The sequence below is a fragment of the Peromyscus leucopus genome, chromosome 8b, assembly GCF_004664715.2.
Source record: "Peromyscus leucopus breed LL Stock chromosome 8b, UCI_PerLeu_2.1, whole genome shotgun sequence".
Taxonomy (NCBI): domain Eukaryota; kingdom Metazoa; phylum Chordata; class Mammalia; order Rodentia; family Cricetidae; genus Peromyscus; species Peromyscus leucopus.
Window position 1 is genome coordinate 99,280,043 of NC_051086.1, and position 23,897 is coordinate 99,303,939.

Consider the following 23,897-nt stretch of genomic DNA (forward strand, 5'->3'; position numbering starts at 1 on the left):
GTCATTTAAAAAAGATATTAAAAAAAAAAGGTGACTGGGGAGGTAGGTCAGTCAATGAAATGTTTGCTGTGTGAGCATAAGGACTTGAATTGGATCTGCGGAACCCACATAGAAAGCAGGCCTTCAAGACACATGCTTATGCCGGGCGGTGGTGGCGCACGCCTTTAATCCCAGCACTCGGGAGGCAGAGCCAGGTGGATCTCTGTGAGTTCGAGGCCAGCCTGGGCTACCAAGTGAGTTCCAGGAAAGGCGCAAAGCTACACAGAGAAACCCTGTCTCGAAAAACCAAAAAAAAAAAAAAAAAAAAAAAAAAAAAAAAGACACATGCTTATGACCAAGTCAGCCATCTGTGTTCTGTTTCATCACAAACACAGGATAGGAGAGGGTGGGAAGAGGAGGAGGAGGAGGGAAGGAGGCAGAAGAAAAGGAAAAGGATGCTCTAAAGTGTTTAACCGCAGAGGAAAATGATGTAATAGTGTACTAACCCAGCCAGCCAGAGCAACACAAACAAGATGCACGTCACAGTGTCAACACATCAGTGTGCATGGACCTCCAAGACACAACGATGTCGAATGATAAAACCAAAGACTTAGAAATGAGGCCTGCCAAGTGGGCATGGTAGCACATGCCTATAATCCCAGAACTCGGGAGGCTGAGGCAGGAGGATGAGGAGCTGGAAACTAGCCTGGGCTACACAGTGAGACCCTGCTAATGAAAGAAAGGGAAGAAGGAAGGAAAGAAAGAAGGAGAAAGGGAGAGAGATATACAGACAGACATACAGACACACAGGTAGATATTTAGACAGAGGAAGAGGGCTGGGATGCATCTCTGTGACAAAGTGCTTGTTCTGCATGTCAGGCTTTGGATTTACTCCTGAACACTGAGGGAAAGAGTGGACACTGGTACAGGCAGCTGGTGGGGGTGAATCTCTGTGAGTTGAAGGCCAGCTTGGTCTACATAGCGAGTTCTAGACCAGGGTTCCATAGTGAGACCCTGTCTCTAGAAAAGAAAGTATAACTCTGTCTATATAAAAACTCCAAACAGAGACACTAAACAATACACCCTGTGCAAACCCATGTGCATGTATGTGACAAAATATTAAGGCAGCAGAAAAAAATACCAGGTTGAGGTTGTCACTGAGGAGGGTAGAAAGCAGGGATGTGACATCAGAGAGGACGAAGGTCAGTATGGACCACATTCTATTACTGTATCTGGAGGAGGACACATTGCCAAGTGTCTTTCCGTGTGTATCTATTTATTGGACATGTTGTCAAACTGCCCTCTAAATATCTATATCCATAAACTCTGATTAGCGCTGTCCTCAGCCTGGGTAGGAGAAGCTTCCCTCTGCTGTGGTCTCAGTGGTGAGAAAATGTGACAATTGAGTGATCAGCCATAGACGGGACATCTATATCAAAACCTAGCCTATGCCACCCCAAGGCACCTCCTCGCTACCAGAAGGTGCCTTCACCATACCCCACGCAACCCCATTTTATCCCAAGGCTCAGGGACATTATGGAAGGAAGAAGGAGAGGAAAGCATTCGACAGCCAGAGGTGAGGAGGAGAGTGCTGTGAGATGGTGGGATCTGGCTGAGGCATGGTCACTGCACTCATGACACTGTGGCTGTGGTCACCTGTCCAAGATCAAGACAGCAAGATCGGTTAGCATTCTGGCGGGCGGCACTATGGACTCAGTTGGTTAGGAAGAGAAAGAAGAATGGAAGGAGGGAAGACCATGAAGGGGAGGAGGGAACACATGAGGGAGTGGGAGGGTGGGGTTGGAGGTGGATATGATAGACTGATGTTGTACATGTGTGAAGTTATCAAAGCATAAGTAAAAATATTCTATTAAAATATATATATGTATGTATTTATTGGGCACATTCTTTTATGCATTTGACACAGCAAAAAGAGTCTTGTAAAATCTGAGAGTATTCTCAGAATCACAGATTTATTTGTTGTCCTCTGTCACCAGAAGAGCTGTGTCCAGGGACATGAACAGAGCTTTGATGTCAACAGACCTCACTGATTCTCATAATCAGGACAATGCTGCTTCTTCCCAGAGCACCTCTGAGGCCTGTTCACCCAGAGGACCGCACTGAGCATGCTCAAGAGCAGGGGCACCTCCAGAAAGACCAGGACCTTGAAGTAGATGCTGCTCAGCACTGGCCTGTGGGGACAAGGTCACAATAAGCTCCATGTCCAGAAGGTGATGTTGGTGTCCTACACTGTGTTCCTGTCTCTTTATCCAGGTATGTGTCCAAGGTGTTCTTTTCAGGGACAAGGACAAGGAACCCTGCCTGATTGAACAGTGTGACTGATAGCCCAAGAATTAGCCTGGAACTGTGAATCTGGCTCAGTCTCTCCATGGACCTCCACTCCTAAGGCCTCTATCCAGGCAGGTGCTGCTCCTGCACCCAGACCCCAACTTTCTTTTAAACGCAGTTCTCCTATTTCCTCCTGGTGGCTCTTATTTGTCATTGATTTATTTGTTTGTTTGGTAGTTGGTTTTCTTGGGGGGCGGGCAGGGTCTCTCTTTTATGTAGCCCAGGCTGTCCTGGAACTCACTTCTAGACCAGGATGGCCTTCAACTCACAGAGATCCACCTGCCTTTATCTCCCAAGTACCGGTGTTAAAGGCTTGTGCCACCACAATACAGTGACTGTATTTATTTTCATTAGTTAATTAATTAATTTACTGTTTGTTTGGTTTTTTTTTTGTGTGTGTGTGTGTGTGTGTGTGCATGTGAGTGTATCCAGGTGCACATATGTGTGCATGAATGTGCAGCCCAGAGGATAACCTTGGATGTCATTTCTCAAGAATCATCACCTTGTTGTGTTTATTTTGAGATAGGTCCCACTTTGCAGCTCTGGCTAGAATGGACTTTGCTGTGTATTCCAGGCTGGTCTTAATCTCACAGATACTGGCCTGCCTTTGCCTCCTAGTGCTGGATTAAAGGCATGAGTCACCACACCTGATCCATCTGTCTTCTTATCTGACAGGATCTCACATTGGCCTGGAGCTTACCAAGTAGTCTAGGCTGGCTGCCCAGTGAGTCTCATGGAACCCCCTGTCTCCAATCTCTATAGCTCAGATATTTCAATTGTATGCCACCATGCCTGAGATGTGGGTGCTGAGGCTCAAACTCAGATCTTTTACCAGCAGAGCTGTCTCCCCAGACGCTGGGTGTGTTTGTGTTGTAACCTCTTGACAGGAAACTAACTCCATCTCAGCACGTCTGGGTCTGGGTGTCATTGCTGTGCCCCAATCTGTAGATGAGCAACTGTTGTTCACAAGACACTCCCCCAGGTCAGTGTGGGACTAGAAGATGCAGGAGATGCCCAAGGAGGGAGATCCAAACCCTTCTACCTCCACCCTCTCAGCATTCCCCCCACCCACAGTCCAGAGCCCTCAGGGTCCTCACCGGGGTTGTAGGCTGGGACCAGGAGTTGTGTCCTCTGTGGTCACGCTGGGCTGAGTGTGCACTGGTGAGGATGTGGGGGACCCCAGTGTATGTGCTCTTTTCTCGAGGCTAGAGTCTGTGACAGGAGCAAAGGATGGAAACACAGACTGTCCCAGTGACCTCCACTCCATGTCCTCCCCACTGAAACCTCTGCAGGTCTGCTGCACCTAGGGACACGGTGGACCGCTGTGTGACAGCCTACAAGGTCAGGGCTTCCCTCCCTAGGCCCTCCCATGGTGCATTGGGGCTGGTTGGCACTTTCAAACTTGAGGCCAGTCTTCCTGTAGAGGAGAGTTTAAGTGTCAGTGACAAGACACTTGTTTCCAGGTCCCTTCCGGCCTCAGTGACAGAAGCTCTCCTCTGAGGGACACACCACGGCAAGTCCCCAAAGTAAGTCATAAGTAAGTAAGTAAGTAAGTAAGTAAGTAAGTAAGTAAGTAAGTAAGTAAGTCTTAAGTAAGTAATTAAGTCTTAAGTAAGTAAGTAAGTAAGTCTTAAGTAAGTAAGTAAGTCTTAAGTAAGTAAGTAAGTAAGTAAGTCTTAAGTAAGTAAGTAAGAAACTGTCATAAAAAGAGAATTTCTAAGAACTCAGGTTCCCCATTGTGCCTATGTGTACACGCACACACAAATATTGGTGTACATATGCTATCATACATACCACATATGTCCTCGCAAGGCACATATGGACTCATACCCCCTGTGGCCTGATTCACTGTGTTGCTGGAGGGCTTCACTCCAGGTTCCACCAAACCCCACAGTCCCACAATCCACGTATAAAATAATCACTCAGACACTTATATAACTTATAAACTGTATGGCCGTGACAGGCTTCTTGCTAACTGTTTTTATATCTTAAATTAACCCATTTCTATAAATCTATACCTTGCCATGTGGCTGGTGGCTTACCGGCGTCTTTACATGCTGCTTGTCCTGGCGGTGGCTGCAGTGTCTCTCCACCTCAGCCTTCAGATTCCCAGAATTCTCCTCTTTCCTTGTCCCACCTACTTCCTGCCTGGCCACTGGCCAATCAGTGTTTTATTTATTGACCAATTGGAGCAATTTGACATACAGACCATCCCACAGCACACTGATTCACCAAACTCACCATGCTATTGTATCTGGTTTTCCTTCCTTTGTGAGGGAATGACGGACCTGGATTCAGGATGCCCTGACATGTTGGGAGCTTACCTGGGACCACGGCCACCACAATTTTGAGGGAATCATCATCAATCCCCAAGAAGGGATAGATCCCTAAGGAGTCATCAATATGTGGCATGTCCACCCCACACTTGTAGGTGCCTGCATCCTCCAGGGTGAGGTTCTCCAAGGTCACTGTGAAGGTGAGGTTGGCTGGATGGTCCCTGATGGACACTTGGCCTTTCCCAGCTTCTTTTGAGGCTCTGGTCTTGACAAGACCTTTACATGGTAGCATAGTCACTCTGCACCAGTATTTGTCATTAGTCTTGTGTTCCTCCTCGTACTGACACCACACACTCAGGGACTCCCCCACAGTGCCTGTCACCTTGCTGGGGCCATGCAGAGGGACACAGCCTGGAAAACACAAGCCCCAATTCTGCACCCTCAGAGCTGGAAGGGGATCAGGCCTTTCTTGGTCAGCTCTTAGAGAGCTGTCTGGTCTGAAGAAAGCATTGAGAAAGAGGACAGGCTTTCTTAGACCCAGGAGTCAGGACTGAGGAGAGCGCCTGCGTTGTCCTGAAGAGGGGGGCGGAGATGGGGCTTGTCCCTGGAGAAAGGAAGGACCCAGAAGGAAACAACGTGTGTGTGTGTGTGTGTGTGTGTGTGTGTGTGTGTGTGTGTGTGTGAGAGAGAGAGAGAGAGAGAGAGATTTTACCTATGCAAATAATGAGTGTATGTCTCTGTGAGAATCAGTGCTTATGTATGTTTGGTATGCACACACACATGTATGCAAATACATGTGTATACACAATAAAGATTGTGTGGTGTTATGGCAATGTCTGTCTCAGCTAACCCTCTCAGCAGGTCCTGACTGTCTCAGGTGTGGTAGTCATGACTGTACTGTGCACTGATTCCTAACAGCACCTGTGGGGTGACATTGGCCACTCCTGCCCACCCCTACTCCTTGTCTTCACTCTGGGCCCATCTTCCTCTGCTGGCTGCTCTCTCCCACCTCCCATCCCCCTGTCCTGCCCTTTCACTTACTCCAGGAGGCCCCCTTTCAGAGCTGTAACCCCCACACACACACACACACACCCATCCCCGTGCTCACCTGGGACCTGCAAGAGGAGCAGAGCTGAAGGCAGCCACACTCCCATCACTCCTGGGGTCATTTCTTCAGCTCTGATGTCTCCTGCCCACACCAAGCCCAAGAGGAGAGGGGCAGTGTCCTTTTAGAATGTCCAGTGTTCACATGTCAAGTTCTCCTTTCTGTCCTCTGCTTCCTGCTCCCCTGAGAGGCTCCAGATGAACTGGTACAGGAAGTGCTCTGAAGATGGTCCAGGGCTCAGGGGCACTGGTTCCTGTCCATCCAGTTAGGGACACATCCACAGCCATGGATTGAGGATGTCACCTGTCCCCCAGCCTTCAACTAAGGGCTTCACAACCTTGCCACTCATGGTCAGTCCTGGAGAGCATTTCTTTTTTTTTAATTTTTATTTTTTAAATTACACTCATGGGCATTTCCTTTTTTGCTGATGCTTTCCATCCTCTGTGATAAGCCACTTCCTGAGCTGACTTGAGATCTGTCCATCTTATCTTGCTCCATCTCCGTGAGGAGAGGAACCACCTCCTTCACTCTTGTGAATCCACACCATATGTGCCTTGTTGCTCTGGTGAAACCCTCTTGAGTTCATTGTGAGTGGGAGGTTCATGGGACAGTTCTTAAGGATGCTTGGCCAGTCTCCTCTTTGCATCTTGGATCTTGTTAATCCTCCTGGGTGGTAAATATGGATGGTAAACACATTGTCATGTCCTGTATTCCTCTTCTCAGAAATTCCCCCCATGGGGACTTGTGCAGTGCTGGGACAGAGCAGGATGAAGGATCCTGGGAAACATGAGTATGGGTTCTGGCTTCTCATGTGGGCCAGGCTTGAGGCTCCCTGGGATCTGGTCCTAAAGTGACCTCTGTTTTAGAGGAGGCTGAGGAGGGACCCTGTCCTTGTCAGACCCTGGACTTGAGACTGAGGGGTAGGGAAGTAAGGGGACAGGGAGGGAAGGTGTGCATGGAAATAGGGAAGACCTGGGGCAGGGGGACTAAGTTCTGTATATGGGATTGTGTTTACTTTTTTGCACATGTGTGTTTGGGTGGGGCATGTGTCTTTGTTCGTGTGTGTGTGTGTGTGTGTGTGTGTGTGTGTGTGTGTGTGTGTGACAGAGAGAGAGAGGAAGAGAGAGAGAGACAGACAGACAGAGAGACAGAGAGACAGAGAGAGAGAGGGAAAAAGAGAGTGAGAGAGACAGAATATGACAGACATCGTTCATGTCATATTGCTATAGGAAAATATCCCTACAGACATGCTCACTGGTCCAGTCTGATGGAGACTATTGCTCAATAGAGGTTATTTCATCCAGGAGTCTCTAGTTTGTATCAAGTTGACAAAAACTTACTAAACACTGTCACCTGTCTGTCTGTCTATCTGTCTATTATATTTCTCTTCTTTTTCTTCTTTCCTTCTTTTATCAAAGGCCTTGTATTAGTTATTTTTCTTACTATTGTGACCAAATATTTTCTTGATTACTAATTGATATGTAAGTGCTCAGCGACCATATGTGATGCCACCCCTGGGCAGGTGGTCCTGGGTTCTACAAGAAAGCAGGCTGAGTAAGCCGTGTAGAGCAGGCCAGTAAGCAGCGTTCCCATGGCCTCTTTTTCAGTTCCTGCCTGCAGGTTCCTGCAGAGTTCCCGCACACGTCCTTCAGAATGCAGGACCGTGAAATTGAAGCCAGATGGAGCCTGTCCTCCCAGCAAGTCAGTTTCGGTCAGTGTTTTATCACAGCAACCACAACAGCAAGCTAGAACAGATCGATGGATCGATGGATCGATGGATCGATGGATAGATGGATCGATGGATCGATGGATAGATGGATAGATCAGACAAACAGGTGGATCAGCTTATCCTTGACTGACACAGAGGCTGGCTTTTTCCTATTTGTGATTGACACTGTTCCCTCATGATCCGATTTCTGCCTCTGCCTTGCTGCCCTTCGCTCATCATCCTCTTTATTTCTGAGACAAGGTTTCTCTATACAGTCCTGACTGTCTTGGGACTCACTCTGTAGACCAGGTAGGACTCGAACTCACAGAGATCTGTCTCCTTTACCTCCTGAGTGCTGGGATTAAGGGCATGCATTCCCACCCCCTGGTTCATTTCATGGTTTTAAAGCAGATTATTTGGCTGCCATTCTACAGCATTTCCCCCGTGGGTCCCAGACGAAAAGCCATGTCCCCAGAGAGGACTTGCACGACCACCTTGCATCTCTTCACCTGCTTTGGTTCCTCCACTGAGCTTATGACAACTTGCAAGTCTTTTATGTGCTTGGGACAGAATGTAAGCTCCATGAGGGCTGCCATTCTACCTTTCTGTTTATACCAGGGCTTGGCACTTAGTAGGCTCTTAATAAATATTTCTTGAATAATAACAAACGAATGACTTTGAGAGGCTTCACATAATTCTCAGTGGGGCTAGGGGAGAATCGTCAATTTGTTCATCATGCCCCTTTCATTATTAATTGGTGTGGCCAGTTTGGATACATGATGGACAGTGTCTGTCCTTGTCAGAAACCATGCTAGGGGCTGGAGGGATGGTTCAGTGGTTAAGTTGTTGTTCTTCCAGAGGACCTAGGTTCAATACCCAGCACCTACATAGAGGCTTACAACCATCCTTAACTTTAGTTCCAGGAAAGCTGACGCCCTCCTCTTGCCTCTGTGTGGCACTAGACATGCATTCGGTGCACAGACATGTGTGCAATCAAAAGACCCATACATGTAAGATGAATGAATAAATAAAAATTAAAAAAAGAATGGGTGCTGCTCTTGCAGAGGACCTGAATTCAGTTCCCAGCATCCATGCCCCCAGGTGGCTTACCACCACCTGAGCTCCAGCTAGGGAATCTGCACCCTTTTCTGGATTCCCAGGACACCTGCACTCACATGCACATACCCACATACAGATAGATACACATAATTTAAAATGATAATAATAATAAATAAAAAACTCATGGCAGGAACTGGAGAGATGGCTCAGCGGTTAAGGGCACCTGCCACTGTTCCACCAGCCAGGATTGATTCCAGCGTTTATAGAGCAGCTCACAACCCTCTGTAACTCTAGATCCAGGGGATCATCTGGCTTCTTCTGGCCTCTGTGGGCACCAGGATCACATGTACTACACAGAAAAATATGCAGGCTGAAAACCCATGCACATAAAATAAAAATTTTAATTACAAAAAGAAACTCATACCAGGGTACCTGGCAGTATGGTGACTGCGATCTCAGGACTCCAGTGATGCTCTGGCCTTGAGGTGGCTCCAGAATCTGCCTTCCTTCCCTTCCCCTACACTTGGCACCAACTGTTCCTTGTCACGTTTCTGAACCCTGAGCCACTGTATCTTAAGGCTTGAAATTGGGAGGAAGTTGAAGAATTTAACAAAAGGAAGAGGGTGGAATTTAAAAAAAAAAAAAAAAAAAAAAAAAAAAAAAAAAAAAAAAAAAAAAACAAGGATAGCTGAGTGAAATTACTGTTGAGAGCAAAGCAAATGCCAGCACACATAGTTCTGTCCCTGTAACCCAAGGAAAAGCTGAGGAGGGACCGATTGTATAACAGTGTTCTCTGACCTCCCAATTTGTGCTATGGCAATCCACACACACTATAGGTGTGTGTGCATGCCATTACACACACACACACACACACACACACACACACACACACACACACACACACACTTAATTATTTTTTAAGGACAAAACTCCAAGGAGAATCAGATAGGATGTGGATGATCTTTTCTGAGGTCTGGGGATACAGCTGTTTGTAGATGAAGGAGGCCGTGAGATGGGAGGCAGGACACTGTGTCTGCCACCAGATCTTCCCCTTTTCAGCTCCCCCCACCCCACCCCATTCATTGTTCTGTGACCTTGGAGACCTGGAACCCAGGGCTTATGGAAATCAGAGAAAGTCTGTTCTAGACTCCAGGTAGAAGAAACATGCCGGGGAAAATGACCAGGACCTGTCTCACAAGATCTCTCCCCATAACAGACCTCAGCTACAGTTTTCTATGTAACATGGGGAAGTTGCTTCTAGTTTTCCCTGATGTGGGAGGCAAAGGAGATGGATTAGAGGGCTGCGTGGTTTCTTCACCATCTGTTTGTGCCAGACCAGCAGTGTTTGAGGGAGACAGGAGTATGTCTGCCTCACATTTCTGCTCAAGGACATCTGTCCCAGAAGACTTGAGGAAAGATCTATCTTCATATCATGAGCAAATGACCGAGAGGTCTGGTGTTTCACCACCAGGGCAGATTTTCTAGGCCTCCAGCCACAGTCAATCACAGCACGAGAGGAGGAAGAAATACAGTGCCCATGGGTCCACTAGAATCTCGAAACACGTCATGGTGAAAGTTTGCCAACAAGGCAGCAAGTTGAGCAACAAGAAAAGAGGAAGCGGTGCGGACAAAGAATCTGCATAAATAGGAAGGGCGGGGACGGACCCAGAGGGCTGTTTGCATAAGGGGGCATAAGTATCACACGCATAAAACATGCTGTGCTGACAAAATCTGCTGTGGAAAGAAGGTGGGGACACTCAGATGGAAACTCTTCCCTTGTTAAATTATTATTTTATTATTTTAAACTTCTTTTACAGCTTCACAAGTATATACAATAAATATTAGTCATTTTCACTGCTATTACCCTTCCTCTTCCCTTCCTGTTTCCACTTCTTTCCTTGTTTTCTTTTTACTTTTTTAAAACTTTTTTTTTTGAGACAGGATTTCTCCCTGTAGTCTTGAAACTCACTCTGTAGACCAGGCTGGCCTTGAATTTAGAGATCTGTTGGGATTAATGGCAAGTGCCATTACCTTCATGTAATGAGCACTTCTTTTGATTACATACCGTGTGTGTGTGTGTGTGTGTGTGTGTGTGTGTGTGTGTGTGTGTGTGTGTGTTTGTGTGTGTGTGTGTGTGTGTTCCACTGGGTTTAATTAGGATCGAGTGTGGGTGGGGGAATTATTTACTGGACATGGGCAGCTGACCAGCGCCTACACCACTGAAGCAATGAAAAGCCTCCTCTCAACTAAGGCAGACTCGATAGAGGTCCAAACATGTCATCCAGGAGGAGATGCTCACAGGGGGTCTCTTCCCACACAAAGTGGGGAGCACACCCGTGTTAGATGTGAGTTTGGGCTGTGGGTGTCAGAACCCAGCCTGATAAGCAGACTGCGTGTTGTGGGGTGCATAACTCAGCATGGCTGAGGCTGGAGAGCTGGGAACAACTATTTCCAGCTGAGCCTTTGCCTTTGAACCTTCAGCTTCCTCTGTGGATTTAACCAGGTCTTTCTCATTTTGAAGCTTGTATTTGGATGGTGCGTAGTGCTTAGACATTGAACAGATGCTTCTGAAGGAACAGGAGGACAGTGGAGTGACCTGGTGTGGAGACCGGCCCTAGAGGGGTCCACGGGGTGACATGAGCTCGTGACTCCTGAGGGGACAGCAGCCTTCACCCAGTTCACTCCCCATTTGGTCTCACTGGGCAGAGAGTCTAGACTTCAGGGACCCAGACTGAGCTACCCCGTGGGAACAGGTGCACAGAGACTCAGCCAACTGCTCCATCTGTGTTTGGAATGCACAACCCTGGGTTGTGTTGACAAAAAAGAGAATACAGTGTCTTCTCTGTGTAAACTACAGACATCCATATGACCGTGGCAATTTTTTATGCCACTTGGTGAAGCCTCATTTCCCAGATATTTGGTCAAACACCTGGCTGGTGGCCCACAGACTTGGGATGACATGTGTCCTCCAAGGAACTGGGGCCCTAAAAAGAAACATGACTTTTTTTGTATTTTCTACTCCACTGGAGGCCATCAGAGGAAGAAAGGCCTCAGAAGGCACTGTAGGATGTTCTGAGAGGGAGAACCTGAGTGGGTTCCAGAACCTCAGCTGTCCCTGGTATAGGGTGAGGGAGTAGTCTGAGGCTGGACCCACAGAACCCAGAGTCATGGTACTGCTGACCACAGTCATTTCCTCATAGAAATATTCTTTTCTTGGCTGGAAAGACGGTTCAGTTGGTAAAGAGCATGCCTTCCTTGTAAGTACAAAGACATGAGTTTAATCACTACAACCTATGGTTTTGTTTTGGTGTGTGTGTGTGTGTGTGTGTGTGTGTGTTAAAGCTAGGGCAGTTGTGTGTGCTCATATTGGCAAGATAGGAACTGAGGCAGGTAGGTCCCTGGAGTTCCCCATCACTAGCCTGGCCTACATGGCAAAGGTCCAGTCCAGTGAGAAATCCTGTCTCAGACATTAGTGGAATGACACCCAATTTTGTCCTCTACATACACATATGCAACCACAATGTAAACACACACACACACTAGATATAGATAGATAGATAGATAGATAGATAGATAGATAGATAGACAGATTATTTTCTATCTACATGGAGGTATTTCTCTCTGTACCAGGCATCAGAACTGTGGACTTTCACCAGGCCAACTTCACCTCCCTCAGAGCACCTCTGAGGCCTGTTCACCCAGAGGACCGCACTGAGCATGCCCAGGAGCAGGGGCACCTCCAGAAAGACCAGGAGCTGGAAGTAGATGCTGCTCAGCAGGGACCTGCAGGAAATGAAGGAGACAGAAAGTAAGCTGTCACCAGACATAGAGGTCTCAGGCTTCCTCATGTCCATGTCCTAGCCTTCAGTGAACAGATAAGGACAAACCTGGATGCAAGCAGGATGGCCTCCCTGCAAGTCCGTGGCTGGTCATGCTGCCTGCAGGCTAAGCTCCTGCCCAGGGAGTTTTGTCTGATTTTCCTCAATTCCCCTTTGACCACTCTCTGTTCTGTTGGACCGGTCTCTGAGAAGTCCTCCTCATCTAGTCTGCATTCCAGTCAGTTTGATGGCTTCCCTGATACCTGAGCTTCTGACCTTGGCTTCTGCTACATTCTTCACCCAGATGTCCCTGCCCAATCTCATCACTGCCTGTGTGGGAGCTGACATACATCTTAGGAGACTTGAGCACACTACATCGAGAAATGGTAGGTGCTGCTTCTGCTCAGTCACATTGGATTTGACACTGAGACTGTAGTTCTTTGTGTTCCTTTATTATACCCTGTGGAACCATGAGGCCCTGAACAGTATTGATCCTCTCTTCCCCACCTCTCTGTCATCCTCATCCCCTTCCCAGGACTCCATCTCCCTCCTTGACCATCCTTGGTTTCTCCTTTGGCCCAACACGAGGCCATCAGCTCATGGAAAGGATCTACAACTTCAGATACTCTGTGAGTCGCAGGTTAACATGAACGTGTTCCTGGAAGATGTAAGAACAGCCACTTGTCAGACCATGCATCAGATGTGCTGACTCGTTCCCCAGGACTGAGCTCTGTCCATGCCCCACACTCTTGGACTCTATACATTTCTGGAGCCTCCTACCCTCTCTCTCTTTATGACTAACACTCCATCCACTGCAAAACAAATTAACAAAAACACTTCCAAAGCACTAGGAGAGAAAGAAAATTTAAAAAGTAATCCTCAAGGTAGTCTACAGTGTGGTTACACTGTGGAATATTCCTTTACACTGCATGAATATGTCACTGTGACTGGTTTAATAAAAAAGTTAAATGGCCATTAGGTAGGCAAGATTTTGAGGGCAAAGAGAATGCTGGGAAAAAGGGTGGAGTTTGGGAGTCACCAGCTAGATGGGAAAGAAGCAACATGAAAAGTACATTGATGAGGTAAGCAAGCCTCAGGGCAGCACATAGATTAATAGAAATGGGTTAATTTCAGGTATAAGCGCTAGCTAAAAGCAAGCCTATCAGCTGAGGATTTATAATTAATACTAAGTCTCTGTGTGGTTATTTGGGAGTGGCTGGTGGGACAGGGTGGTCTGTTGAAAAACTCTGCCTGCAAATGGTGCCCAAGGTGGGGCAAGGCCACTCTTATCCACATAAAACCTAAATAAAAGCTTAAGAAAGCCTTCCAAACACACAAAAACAGAGCCAAACTCACTTTTCTAGTCCCACAGTCCTCACCCAAGCTATAGTACAAAGAGGTTTCTCTCAGTCACTGCCTGCCGGCTTGAGCCCCCAGAGTGAGTGAACTAAGCGGCAAGGGTTTAAGTTTTGCTCATACAGACAGAAAAGATCACTGACACACAGTAAAGGCAGATCCAGACCAAAAAAAAAACAAAAAAAAAAAACAAAAAAAAAACCCCTAAACTGATTACAGTGTGTTTAAAAATATACATAGTGTGGGAGGTCAGCTTCCACTTTTTCTCAGGGTACTCTAGAGGAGAGAGAGAGATTAAGAAATACTAGATAGAAGGAGATTGTGGAGAAGAGACAGACAGAAACACAGGATAGCTTTGGGAGGGCCTGGATCGATATCCACCCACTCCTCTGTCTCTTCAAAAGGACTTTTTATAGGAATGCCAAGGGATGGTGTAAAAGATCTCCCCCTAGCACAGCCAAGTGCAGACCCTTCCAACCACCTGGTAACCATGCACGGTCAAGCCATCCCTTAATGCAGCCCTGCTGGGTAAAGCAAGCTCAGATCTCACTAGGAAACTTCTGTGGGCTCCCGTAACATAGGCTTGGGAGAGAAAAGAGAAAGACTATTAGACATTCATACGAAAAAAGTTTAAAGACAATGAAGTCCTTAAAAAAGAAATAAAGTAAAAAAAAAAAAAACATGTAAAGATGAAAAGTACACCGGAGTCTGGATCCTATGTGTTACTGTGTTGTCCTTAATTTTTTGATTGCTGATGAAGGAGCAATAGCTGCTAAGAGACATTGAATTATGAAAACTGCTAGATCAAACCAACCTATATATTTCAAAAATATCTTGACTTCAAAATGGAAGTCAAAAGGTATGTTGCTTTGGGAGAGAGGTTACACTTTCATTTCCACAGGAAATGAGAGGCTATGGATTAATTCCAGGTTGATATGGCTCAGGTTTGATCAGGAAAGACCCCCTGAAAATCCTGGCTACAGACATAAAGAAATAGACCTTAAAAAAAACTACAAAACATGTAAGGTATATTTTTCCTGGTAAAACATAAAACAAAAAATCATCTTTGACTAACTTGTGTACAACACACAGTCTATACTTGTATTGGTACAGATATGTATGTTACCTTTAAAAGATTATGTATTTTCAGAACTAGGAGACCAGACACCAATTAAAAAAACCTATGGCCCAAATGATCCAACATCTCAGAGTGCCTCTGTTGCAGTTTCCTGAGAGTTCTGGATCCAGAACAGCTTCAAGACTGCTGGCTTAGGTGGTCTAACCTAACAAAATACTCCAGTCAAGACTTGACTATAATCCTGAACTTTCTTCAATAATGCCAGTGCCCCCAGACAATAGGAAGCAGTCTAGAAAAAACAACTGCCCACATTTCCAAAAGATGGGTTATGGATGTTTGTTATCATGTAAGGGGGGTTGGTTACAAGTTGTTATTGGTCATAGTAAGGAAAAAAGCTAAACAAAAGAGTTAAATTCAAAGATATCCTTCGAAAGGAAAAAATGGGGATATGATATAGGAATGATAGGAAAAACAGGTAGATTACTGAATCTACTTTAATTCAGAAAACAACTATAACTCTCAAAATATTTTACATTGGTATGGATTTTGGTGTATTGATACAAATTTAAAGTTATATTTGCTATACTATATGTATGTTTCTACTCTTGTTTGGGGTATTGTGTTTATGCAACTCATTTAAAAATATAATATAATTTAAAAATACAGGTTAATCGTCATCTATAATACTCAAACTTATAGTCATGTTAGGTATGTTTTCAGGGTTAGACAAACAGATTTAGGTAGATGATGGTCTTTAAACACTTCAAAGATCTACAGAACATGGCATTTAAGGTGGTTAATAACCTAAGGCTTTTCATGTCATGTCTGCTTCTGACAGCACCCATTTACTTCAAAAGAAGATGATGGGCATCGAAGAACTTCCTTATAGAGTTTGCTTTCTTTATGGCAAAATCCAGCCCTCTGGGGAAAGAAACTGCCCTTATCTCAATTGCTGATGGTATACTGTCCAAACTGGACCAGAAGGATGCAAAAAAGTGACTGCCAAATTTTGCCAAGACAAGGTAGGACAATCCTTCAAAATTCCCTGCTTCTCAGAAAGGTCTGTGAGATATACTAGGCCTGTAGGCCAAAGATGGATGCCCCAACATTACAGAAGAACTTTGGGTGACTGTCCAGGCAGCCAGATGTCGCTGTCATTAAGTAACGTTATATCCTTCTAGGGTCTTTGATGGAATTAAAGACTAAATAATTAAACTTAAAGTTTTCCTTAGTTATGATAAAAAGTAAATTAGGTATAAAACTTTGAACTCACAAAGATAAGATAAATAATGGAGAGTTTTCTCCAAACATGCCAAATACAAATGGACTGGACATTATAAATGTAATTCTTACCTACAATTGTTCTTATTGTCTATAGTTTAATTATGTTAGAGTTAAAACCTTTCTCTTTTTATTTACACAAAAAGGTAGAAATGTGGAATATTCCTTTACACTGTGTGAATATATGTCACTGTGACTGATTTAATAAAAAAGCTGAACATCCAGCAGCTAGGCAGGATTTTCAGGGCAGAGAGAATGCTGGAAAGAAGAAGGGTGGTGTCTGGGGGTCACCAGCCAAATGTGAAAGGAGGAACATGGAAAGTGCATAGATAAGGTAAATGAGCCTTGGGGCAGCACATAGATTAGTAGAAATGGGTTAATTTAAGTTATGAGAGCCGGCTAAAAACAAGCCTCAGCTGTCAGCTGAACATTACAATTAATAATAAATCACTGTGTGGTTATTTCAGAGTGGGTGGCAGGACAGAGCTGACCAGTGGTCCTTAGGAAAAACTCTGCCTTCAGAACACTTTGAGACATGTTTGTATAACTTAAGATTTAGTGGGCATAAAGAACATGATAGAAGGGGTAGGGACTAGATAGGACCTGAGGGACAATTCTCAGGGAGGGCTAGCGAGGTGGCCTCTGCCTTCAGGGTAGGGGGACGAGGAGGCTTGTGGTTTAGCTGTGTCCTTGACTGGGATGGGATTATGCCGAGGTAGCTATACAGTGCTGGGAATTCCTCTGGACACCTTCAAGAGTGGGAAGCAACACATCGAGAGTGGGGCTGGCACAGCCCAGCCCTCAGTTTCCCATGTCCTCCTCTGCACGGTGTGGACCCCACACTGGCTCCTGGCAGAGTTGCTTTGGAACGATGGAATTTATTTATGGGCTGCAGTCAGAAGCTGATGGGAGAAGAATCTCTCTAACTCAGAGGAGACCCAGCCGTGGCCCATTCTCCTGCCCTCTGAGGGACACATAGGGGAGACACCAAAGACCAGGCTCAGTCTCTTCTGTCACTCAGAAGATACTGCCTTCCTGTAGCTGAGGCTTAGAAGGGAAGTCTTGGTATACTAAAAGGTAAAAGGGTTGGGAAACCCACCTCAAACTTTGACATGAGAATACAGCAGCCCCAGTGTCCTGTCCCTCCAAGATAGTCACTGAGTTTAGCAAATAAAATTACAAGATGGCCAGGCCAATTTGGTATTCAGATACGTGACTTTTTCAAATTTATAAGTATAGCCATGTAATGCTTAGGATATACTTAAGCTATAAATGAACTGTTTTCATGGATCCTAGGAGTCCTGGGCATCTTGTGTTTTATCTGGAAGCCCTCCCAGGGGAGAGGTCACAGAGTCAGCCCATTAGGAAGAGCTGCCAGGATCCAGCTCTGCTTACCAGATGAGGGTGCTGGTATGGGCCTCTCCACATTTGCCAAAGTTCTCCATGGTTGGTGGTGTGGATGTCAGGACTGGGGCCATGGTGGTTGATGGTGTGGTTGTCAGAACTGGGGCCATGGTAGTTGATGGTGTGGTTGTCAGAACTGGGGCCATGGTAGTTGATGGTGTAGTTGCCAGAACTGAGGCCATGGTGGTTGATGGTGTGGTTGTCAGAACTGAGGCCATGGTGGTTGATGGTGTGGTTGTCAGAACTGGAGTCATGTTTGTCATTATAGTTTCTGGGGCTAAAGACACAAACAGCACATGGTTCACTCCTGTGGACAGTCCAGCTCTGGGTATGGCCTAATCTTTCCCCACTAGTAACTAAGGGATTTGCTCTCCAGTCACCATCCAAACCTTCACGTTAATTCTTTTATAAAGGAAGATGATGTGGGGAGCAAAGCAGGCCCCCTTTAAAACCCGCTTCCTTCCTGGCTCACTCATTACTGCCTGGTGTGCAATGTGCAGAAAAACTTCAGTTTCGCAATTTTTGTCTTTTTTAAAACGTATTTATTTATATGTCTACGAGTGTTTGCTTGCCCATATCTATGGGCACCATGTGTATGTGGGGCTTGTGGAGGCCAGGAGAGATCAGATCCCCTGGAACTGGAGTTGAAGATGGTTGTGAGATGCTGTGTGGACTGGGATCCAAATCCAGTCCTCTGGAAAAGCAGTCAGTGCTCTTAATCACTGCACCCTCTCTCCAGCCCCAATTTTGTCTATTGTCTTTATTGTAGTTGTTTCAACAGACACAAATCTGAGCCTTATTACTCTATCTTGCCCAGAAATAGAGCTTCTGTGGCTTCCTTTATTTTATATTAAAAAGGATAGGGTGGGGCGGTCAGGATGGGAGTTTAGTTCAGTGGTAAGTGCATGGCTAGCACACCTGAGGGTCTGAGTTTGGTCCCCAGATCTGCACAAGTGAGAATATGCAAGACTCACATGTGGGGGCAGAAGACAAGGCCTCCCCAGCTCACCTTTATCTCAGTAGAAAACAGGACCAGCAGAGTCCACTGTGGTTTCCTTTTCCAGTAAGACTTTTACAGTAATGAGTTCAGGGTCCCCGATTGCTCACCCCAGCCAGGATCTTCTGAAATTTTTCTTACCTGGGTCAATATTCACATTAACTTTAAAATGGGGATCACGTCCAGTTCTCTCAATCGCACACCAGTAAATGCCAGCATCGCTTATTCTCAGGTCCTCCATGGTCACTGTGACGATGAAGTCTGTCTGGTTGTCCCTGGTGGACACACGGTTCTTCTTCACCAACTGCTCTGATGTATCAGTGTGAATGAGGATCTCACATGTACTCCAATCAGCTCCTTGGCACCAGTACTTCTTGTAATCCTTCCAGGATGAGTCATAAGGACACAGCACAGTCAAGGAGCCCTGCTCCTGACTGCTCACCATGTCTGGACCTGTGATTGGATCCTGAGCAGTGGAGAAGCCTGGAAAATACAAAACCACGGACAACTGATCTCTCACTCTAAGATCAGGACCCACTGCCCTGTGCCAAAAAGAGTACACCACTGAGTAACAATCAGTGCAGAGCTACCCCTTTCTCAAGACAGCTAATCATCATTCTTTGGTTAAAGACTCAAAAATTGGCTGAAGGGCCCAGTTATAGGTCTCATAAGTTAAAATGGTGACACTGAGCAATCATGCCTTCCCATCATCTACCCCTCTTCATACCACAATGGCCAATAAAAGTACATTTCAAAGAATCCCTTTGCAACCATCTTTGCGTTACCCTGGAGCAGAGGACATGTCAGAAGACCTTGTCCACACAACATGATCCTGCCTTCATTTCTGTGCCCATGACCCTCAGGAGGTCCATCTGAAGAAGCCACAGCCTATGGCCATGAAGCGGCCACTTCAGGCAGTTCCAACAGTTTCTAGGGGTTCTTTAGGGAACCACCCTGGATGAATGACTTGGAAGATGACCAAAATGACGCCATCAATCTAGTCTCCCTGTGGTACAGAGTCCACAGCACACAGATCCTGTGCTGTCCTTCAGATCCTTGTAAATCTGACCCAAAGCTCCCAGTGAGGGCTGAGGGTGCAGCTCAGTAAGTGGGGTTCTTACATAGCAGGGACAAAACCAAACAATAACAAATATCTGCCTAGAAATGATAAAGAAGAGCAGCAGGGTTTTAGATTCAACAACAACAATAACAATAACAAAGTATGTTCCTAATGGCACAGGTAAGAAAACATAAATTACTAAATGTACTTATTTCAAACTAAGAGGACTCAGCCAACAGAGTGGAGTGACGGCTTGCATTGTGGGAGAGCATCTTTTCAGACTATGCATCTGACATGAGGTCAATTTCTAGACTATATGAGCAAGAATTCAACTCAAGAGTCCACCAGCAGTCATAATCCAATAGAAAATGATCTACTGAGGCGCTGTGGAGAAGGTTTAGTCACGAGACACCTGCTGTGTTAGCCTAAGCATCAAGATGAGTGTGTGTTCCCAGCAACCATGTAAATGTCAGGAGTGCTGGTGTGTCCCTGGAGTCCAGCACAGAGGTGGACAGTAGAGACAGGAGATCCTGGAAGCCTTGGCTATCCAAGCCAACCTCAGTGTCAGTGTGGACCCCTGTCTAAAAACATAAAGGTGGGAGTAGGCTGTGGTGGTGCATGCTTTAATGCCAGCACTCAGGAGGCAGAAGTAGGCAGATCTCTGTGAGTTCTGGTTTACAAAAAGAGTTGCAGGCCAGCTGGAGCTACATAGTGAGACTCTGTGTCAAAATAAAATGAAATAAAAAGATAAAGGTGTGCATGCACACTTGCTCACACCTACGCACACATGAGCAGATGAACTGAGCACACAGTTCTCAAAGGAGATACAAATGGCCAATAAATATATGGAGAAATGCTCCATTTCACTAATTGTCAGGGAGATTGATGCAAATCAGAATCACAGAGAGCCGTCATCATCCCCCAGTCAGAACGAATATTACCAAAAAGACAAAATATAACAACTGTAGATGTGCACGTGGGACAGTGGAAATCTCACACACTGTGGGTTGGAATGGAAATTAGACATTGTGGGAAACAGTATGGACGTTCCTCAGAAAAGCCCAGAACTGCCACATAATTCTTCAGCCGCACTTGGGGATAAGGCCTGTGTCAGATACTTCTTGTCAACCTGACTCCATCTTGGGGCATGCAGAAAGAAAGACATCATTTGAAAAGATGCCTCCATCAGTATGGCCTGTAGGCAAGTCTGGGGGACATTTTCTTGATGTGGAGAGGGCTAAGCCACTGTGGGTGGTGTCACCCCTGGGTAGTGAAAGAGAGCAGGCTGAAGAAACCATGGGGAGCAAGCCAGTAAGCAGCACTCCTCCAGGATCTCTGCCTCAGTTCCTGCCTCCAGGTTACTGCCCATCTTGAGCTCCAGCTCTGGATTCTCTCCATGATAGACTGTGATCCGGACATGTAAGTAAACAAGCCTTCTCCTCCCCCAGCTGTTCTTGGCCATGGTCTGTATCACAGTGATAGAAAGCAAGCCCAGAGTCCAGAGAATTAGTGAGTGTACTGCAGTGATCCTTCCCCTGTGTTTCCTACAGCAGATTCACAACAGCCATAGCACAGGATCAGCCTCGTTGTGGATGGATGGGTAATAAAGTGTGGTACATAAATGCAGTGGAATAGCATTGTAGATGGATTGAATTTCGTCATTTGCAGCCAGGGATGGAATTGGAGGAAGTGAAATAAACCAGACACAGAAAGACACTACCACACGTTTCTATTTATATGTGGAAGCTAGAACACTATTCTCTGGGTCTAGGGGATGGGGAGATGGACAGGTCAGTAAAGTGTTTGCTGCAGAAGCAGGAGGACTCGAGTTCAGATTCCCAGAACACATGGGAAAAGCCAAGTGAGGTGGGGTGTGTCCGTAGCCCTCAGAGCTGGGGAGTCAGGGACAGGAGGATCCCTGGGGATCACTGGACACATAGACTGATTGGTGAATCAGTGAGCTCTGTGTTCAGTTTGAGACTCTGTCTCAACAAACAAGGTACCCAGTGTTAATCTCTGGCTTCCACATATGTGTGTGCACACACATATGTACTTGAGCACACACATACACACACTAAACATTTACACATGCATACACCTCACAGACAGGTTTTTTTTTTCATAAAGAACAAAAGTTAACTTCAAAGAAGTAGTGAACAGAATAGTGGTTATCAGCCTGGGCAGGGTGCCGGAGAAGAGAGGTGGACAGAGAGAGTGCTGAGGATGTAGGGGTCATTTGGTGAGTTGACAACGTCTAGTGTTGTACAACACAGCTGAGAAATATGGTTGACGATTCAGTATTTCAAATTACTTCATAGAGAAGATTTCCGATGCCTCTAGTACACAGAAATGACAGACTCCTGTGGTGGAATGTCAGCTACCCGGATCTGACCGTCACATCCTATATACACACATGCAAATAGCACATTGTATCTATCAGTTTCTTTTTTCTTTTTGAGATAGGTCTACCTGTGTAGACCAGACTGGCCTTGAGCTCATAGAGGTCCACCTAGCTCTGTCTTTTCAGTGCTGGTATTAGAGCATGCACTACTACACTCCTATAAATGTTTAATTACTGTGTCAATTAAAAATCAGAATGTAATTGGAAATGGAGGCGTATGCTAGAAATCCCAACACTCAGAAGGTAGAGGCCAGAGATTCACAAGTTCTGGGTCATCCTAGGCTGCATAAGATCTTATCTCAAAGTGCCAAATATAAAACTATAAATGTATTTTTAAAAGAATTAGTTTGTCCATGGACTCAACCACTTTTATCGAGCATTGGGATTGAGAAACACAATCTGGAAAGTTTTTTAAATTTTAGTTTTGGTTTTGTTTTCCTGCAGCACCCATAGGATCCACCAGATGCCAAAGACTTTCCTTTTATTTAGGGAGTAAGCAGCTGGTGAATGAATTAGCCTTTCCTGTTTTCCCTAACCCAGGGCAGACTCTGTGTCCTGTGCCACCACTGACTCTGTGATGTCTTAAAGTCCCAGCTACTTACCTGGGAGGAAGAGGAGTAGAGCAGGGAACAGCCACATGGTCCTGTCTCCTCTCCTGGCTGTGGTGGTGACAGATGCCAGCACCCTGCAAAAACTCAAAGCTCAGCCTGAATTTCCTCTAGGTCTCTCTCGTTTACTTCCTTGACAACTTCTCACTTTTGCTTGTTTCGAGAAAGAGAATGTCAGTCTTTGAGAAGACCAAGTCATCGTATGTGTGGTGCAGCTGGGTGAACAGGGAATTTCCTCTGCTGCTGTATATGAACTTAAAAGATGGGTGGGACTCTTAAAGGGAGAGGCAGATAGACAGGACAGTAAAGACAGATGCAAACTACAAAACACAGCAAACCCCTCTGCTCACCCAGTACACATGTGAGTGCAGGGAATCATGGGAGAAGAGAGCAACCAAAGGCAGGTTGTCTGCAGTAACAAGTGAGCACAAGGCAGCCCAGGCTAGCCCAGTGGTGAGTGGCACTGCTAAAGGCTCAGCCTGGGGCAGCACTGCTATGAACTCTGAGCAGCGATTTCTCTGGCCAGGGACACCTGTCACAGTGGCCACTAGGGCCACAGGTGTTCCCTCTGAGACAGGGAGAGTTTGGGTTTGAGACAAGGTCTCATGTAGCTCAATCTGCCTTGATCCTCCATCCTCTGGCACCAAACTGCTGGGATTCCAAGCATTCACCACCATCCTCAGTGTTATGAGGGGTTGAGGACTGAACCCGAGGTTTCACGAATGCCAGCAAGCACTCTACCCACTGAGCTGAATCCACAACCCCTTGTGTTGTTTGTATAAGACAGAGTTTTGCTGTGTACCCCAAGTTGTCTTCAAACTCTCTCCAGTGTGAGTCTCCCAAGTGTTGGGAATCTGCAGTTGGTTTAAATCCAGAGGACAAGTTGTAAGTGTCCATAGATACAGGTACAGAATAAGCCTGGTATCAAATTCATGGAAGGAAATTTTAAACACACACACACATTCACACACACGGGGGGGGGGGGGGGGGGAGGATGTTTATGGTGGTTAATCTTCATTTTCAGCTTGACTGGCTTTGAAATCCCCCAGGAGTCTATCCTGTAGGTGTGTCTGTGAGGGTGTGTACAGAGAAGTTTGAATGAAGAGGAACAACCAACCCTGAATGTAGGCAGTTCTAAAAACTCTAGGCTGAGGTCCACAAGATGCTGATTGAAGAAGAGATTAAGAGCCACACTGCCATCTACTGGCTGAAGCTGTCCCAGACCACCCAGTTCAAGGCAAAGGAAAATTGATCCCGATGAGGAATGGAAGTTTAAAAGAATTTGCAACCAGGACATTAAACTGCTACAGAAAATGGTCTTAATCTAGGACCATCTCATTGCTTATCTCTGGCTCCTCCCTGGCAAGTGAATTGGGAGTGTGAGCCAAGGCACCAGCTGCGTGCAAAGAAAGACTGTG

At 45.9% G+C, this 23,897-nt stretch overlaps 1 protein-coding gene across 3 annotated transcripts; it reads right to left on the reverse strand.

Moving 5' to 3' along the window:
• Positions 1 to 1,927: 1,927 nt before the first annotated feature.
• On the reverse strand, positions 1,928 to 22,707 carry LOC114707032 (CMRF35-like molecule 3). 3 transcript variants are annotated; one of them, XM_028889629.2, is made up of 5 exons: positions 22,474 to 22,707; positions 18,552 to 18,893; positions 17,405 to 17,690; positions 12,158 to 12,259; positions 1,928 to 2,069 (listed from the first exon to the last, which is right to left on the reverse strand). In XM_028889629.2, exons 1-5 carry the CDS (start codon positions 22,508 to 22,510, stop codon positions 2,024 to 2,026), a joined length of 813 nt encoding a protein of 270 aa, XP_028745462.1. In that variant the 5' UTR covers positions 22,511 to 22,707; the 3' UTR covers positions 1,928 to 2,023. The 3 variants fall into 3 exon arrangements, with proteins under 3 accessions (XP_028745462.1, XP_037056698.1, XP_037056697.1); XM_037200803.1 differs by lacking the exons at positions 12,158 to 12,259; positions 17,405 to 17,690; positions 18,552 to 18,893; positions 22,474 to 22,707 and adding exons at positions 3,426 to 3,540; positions 4,653 to 5,015; positions 5,713 to 6,778 and having other exon boundaries at positions 1,928 to 2,171; XM_037200802.1 differs by lacking the exon at positions 1,928 to 2,069 and having other exon boundaries at positions 10,408 to 12,259.
• Positions 22,708 to 23,897: the final 1,190 nt, after the last annotated feature.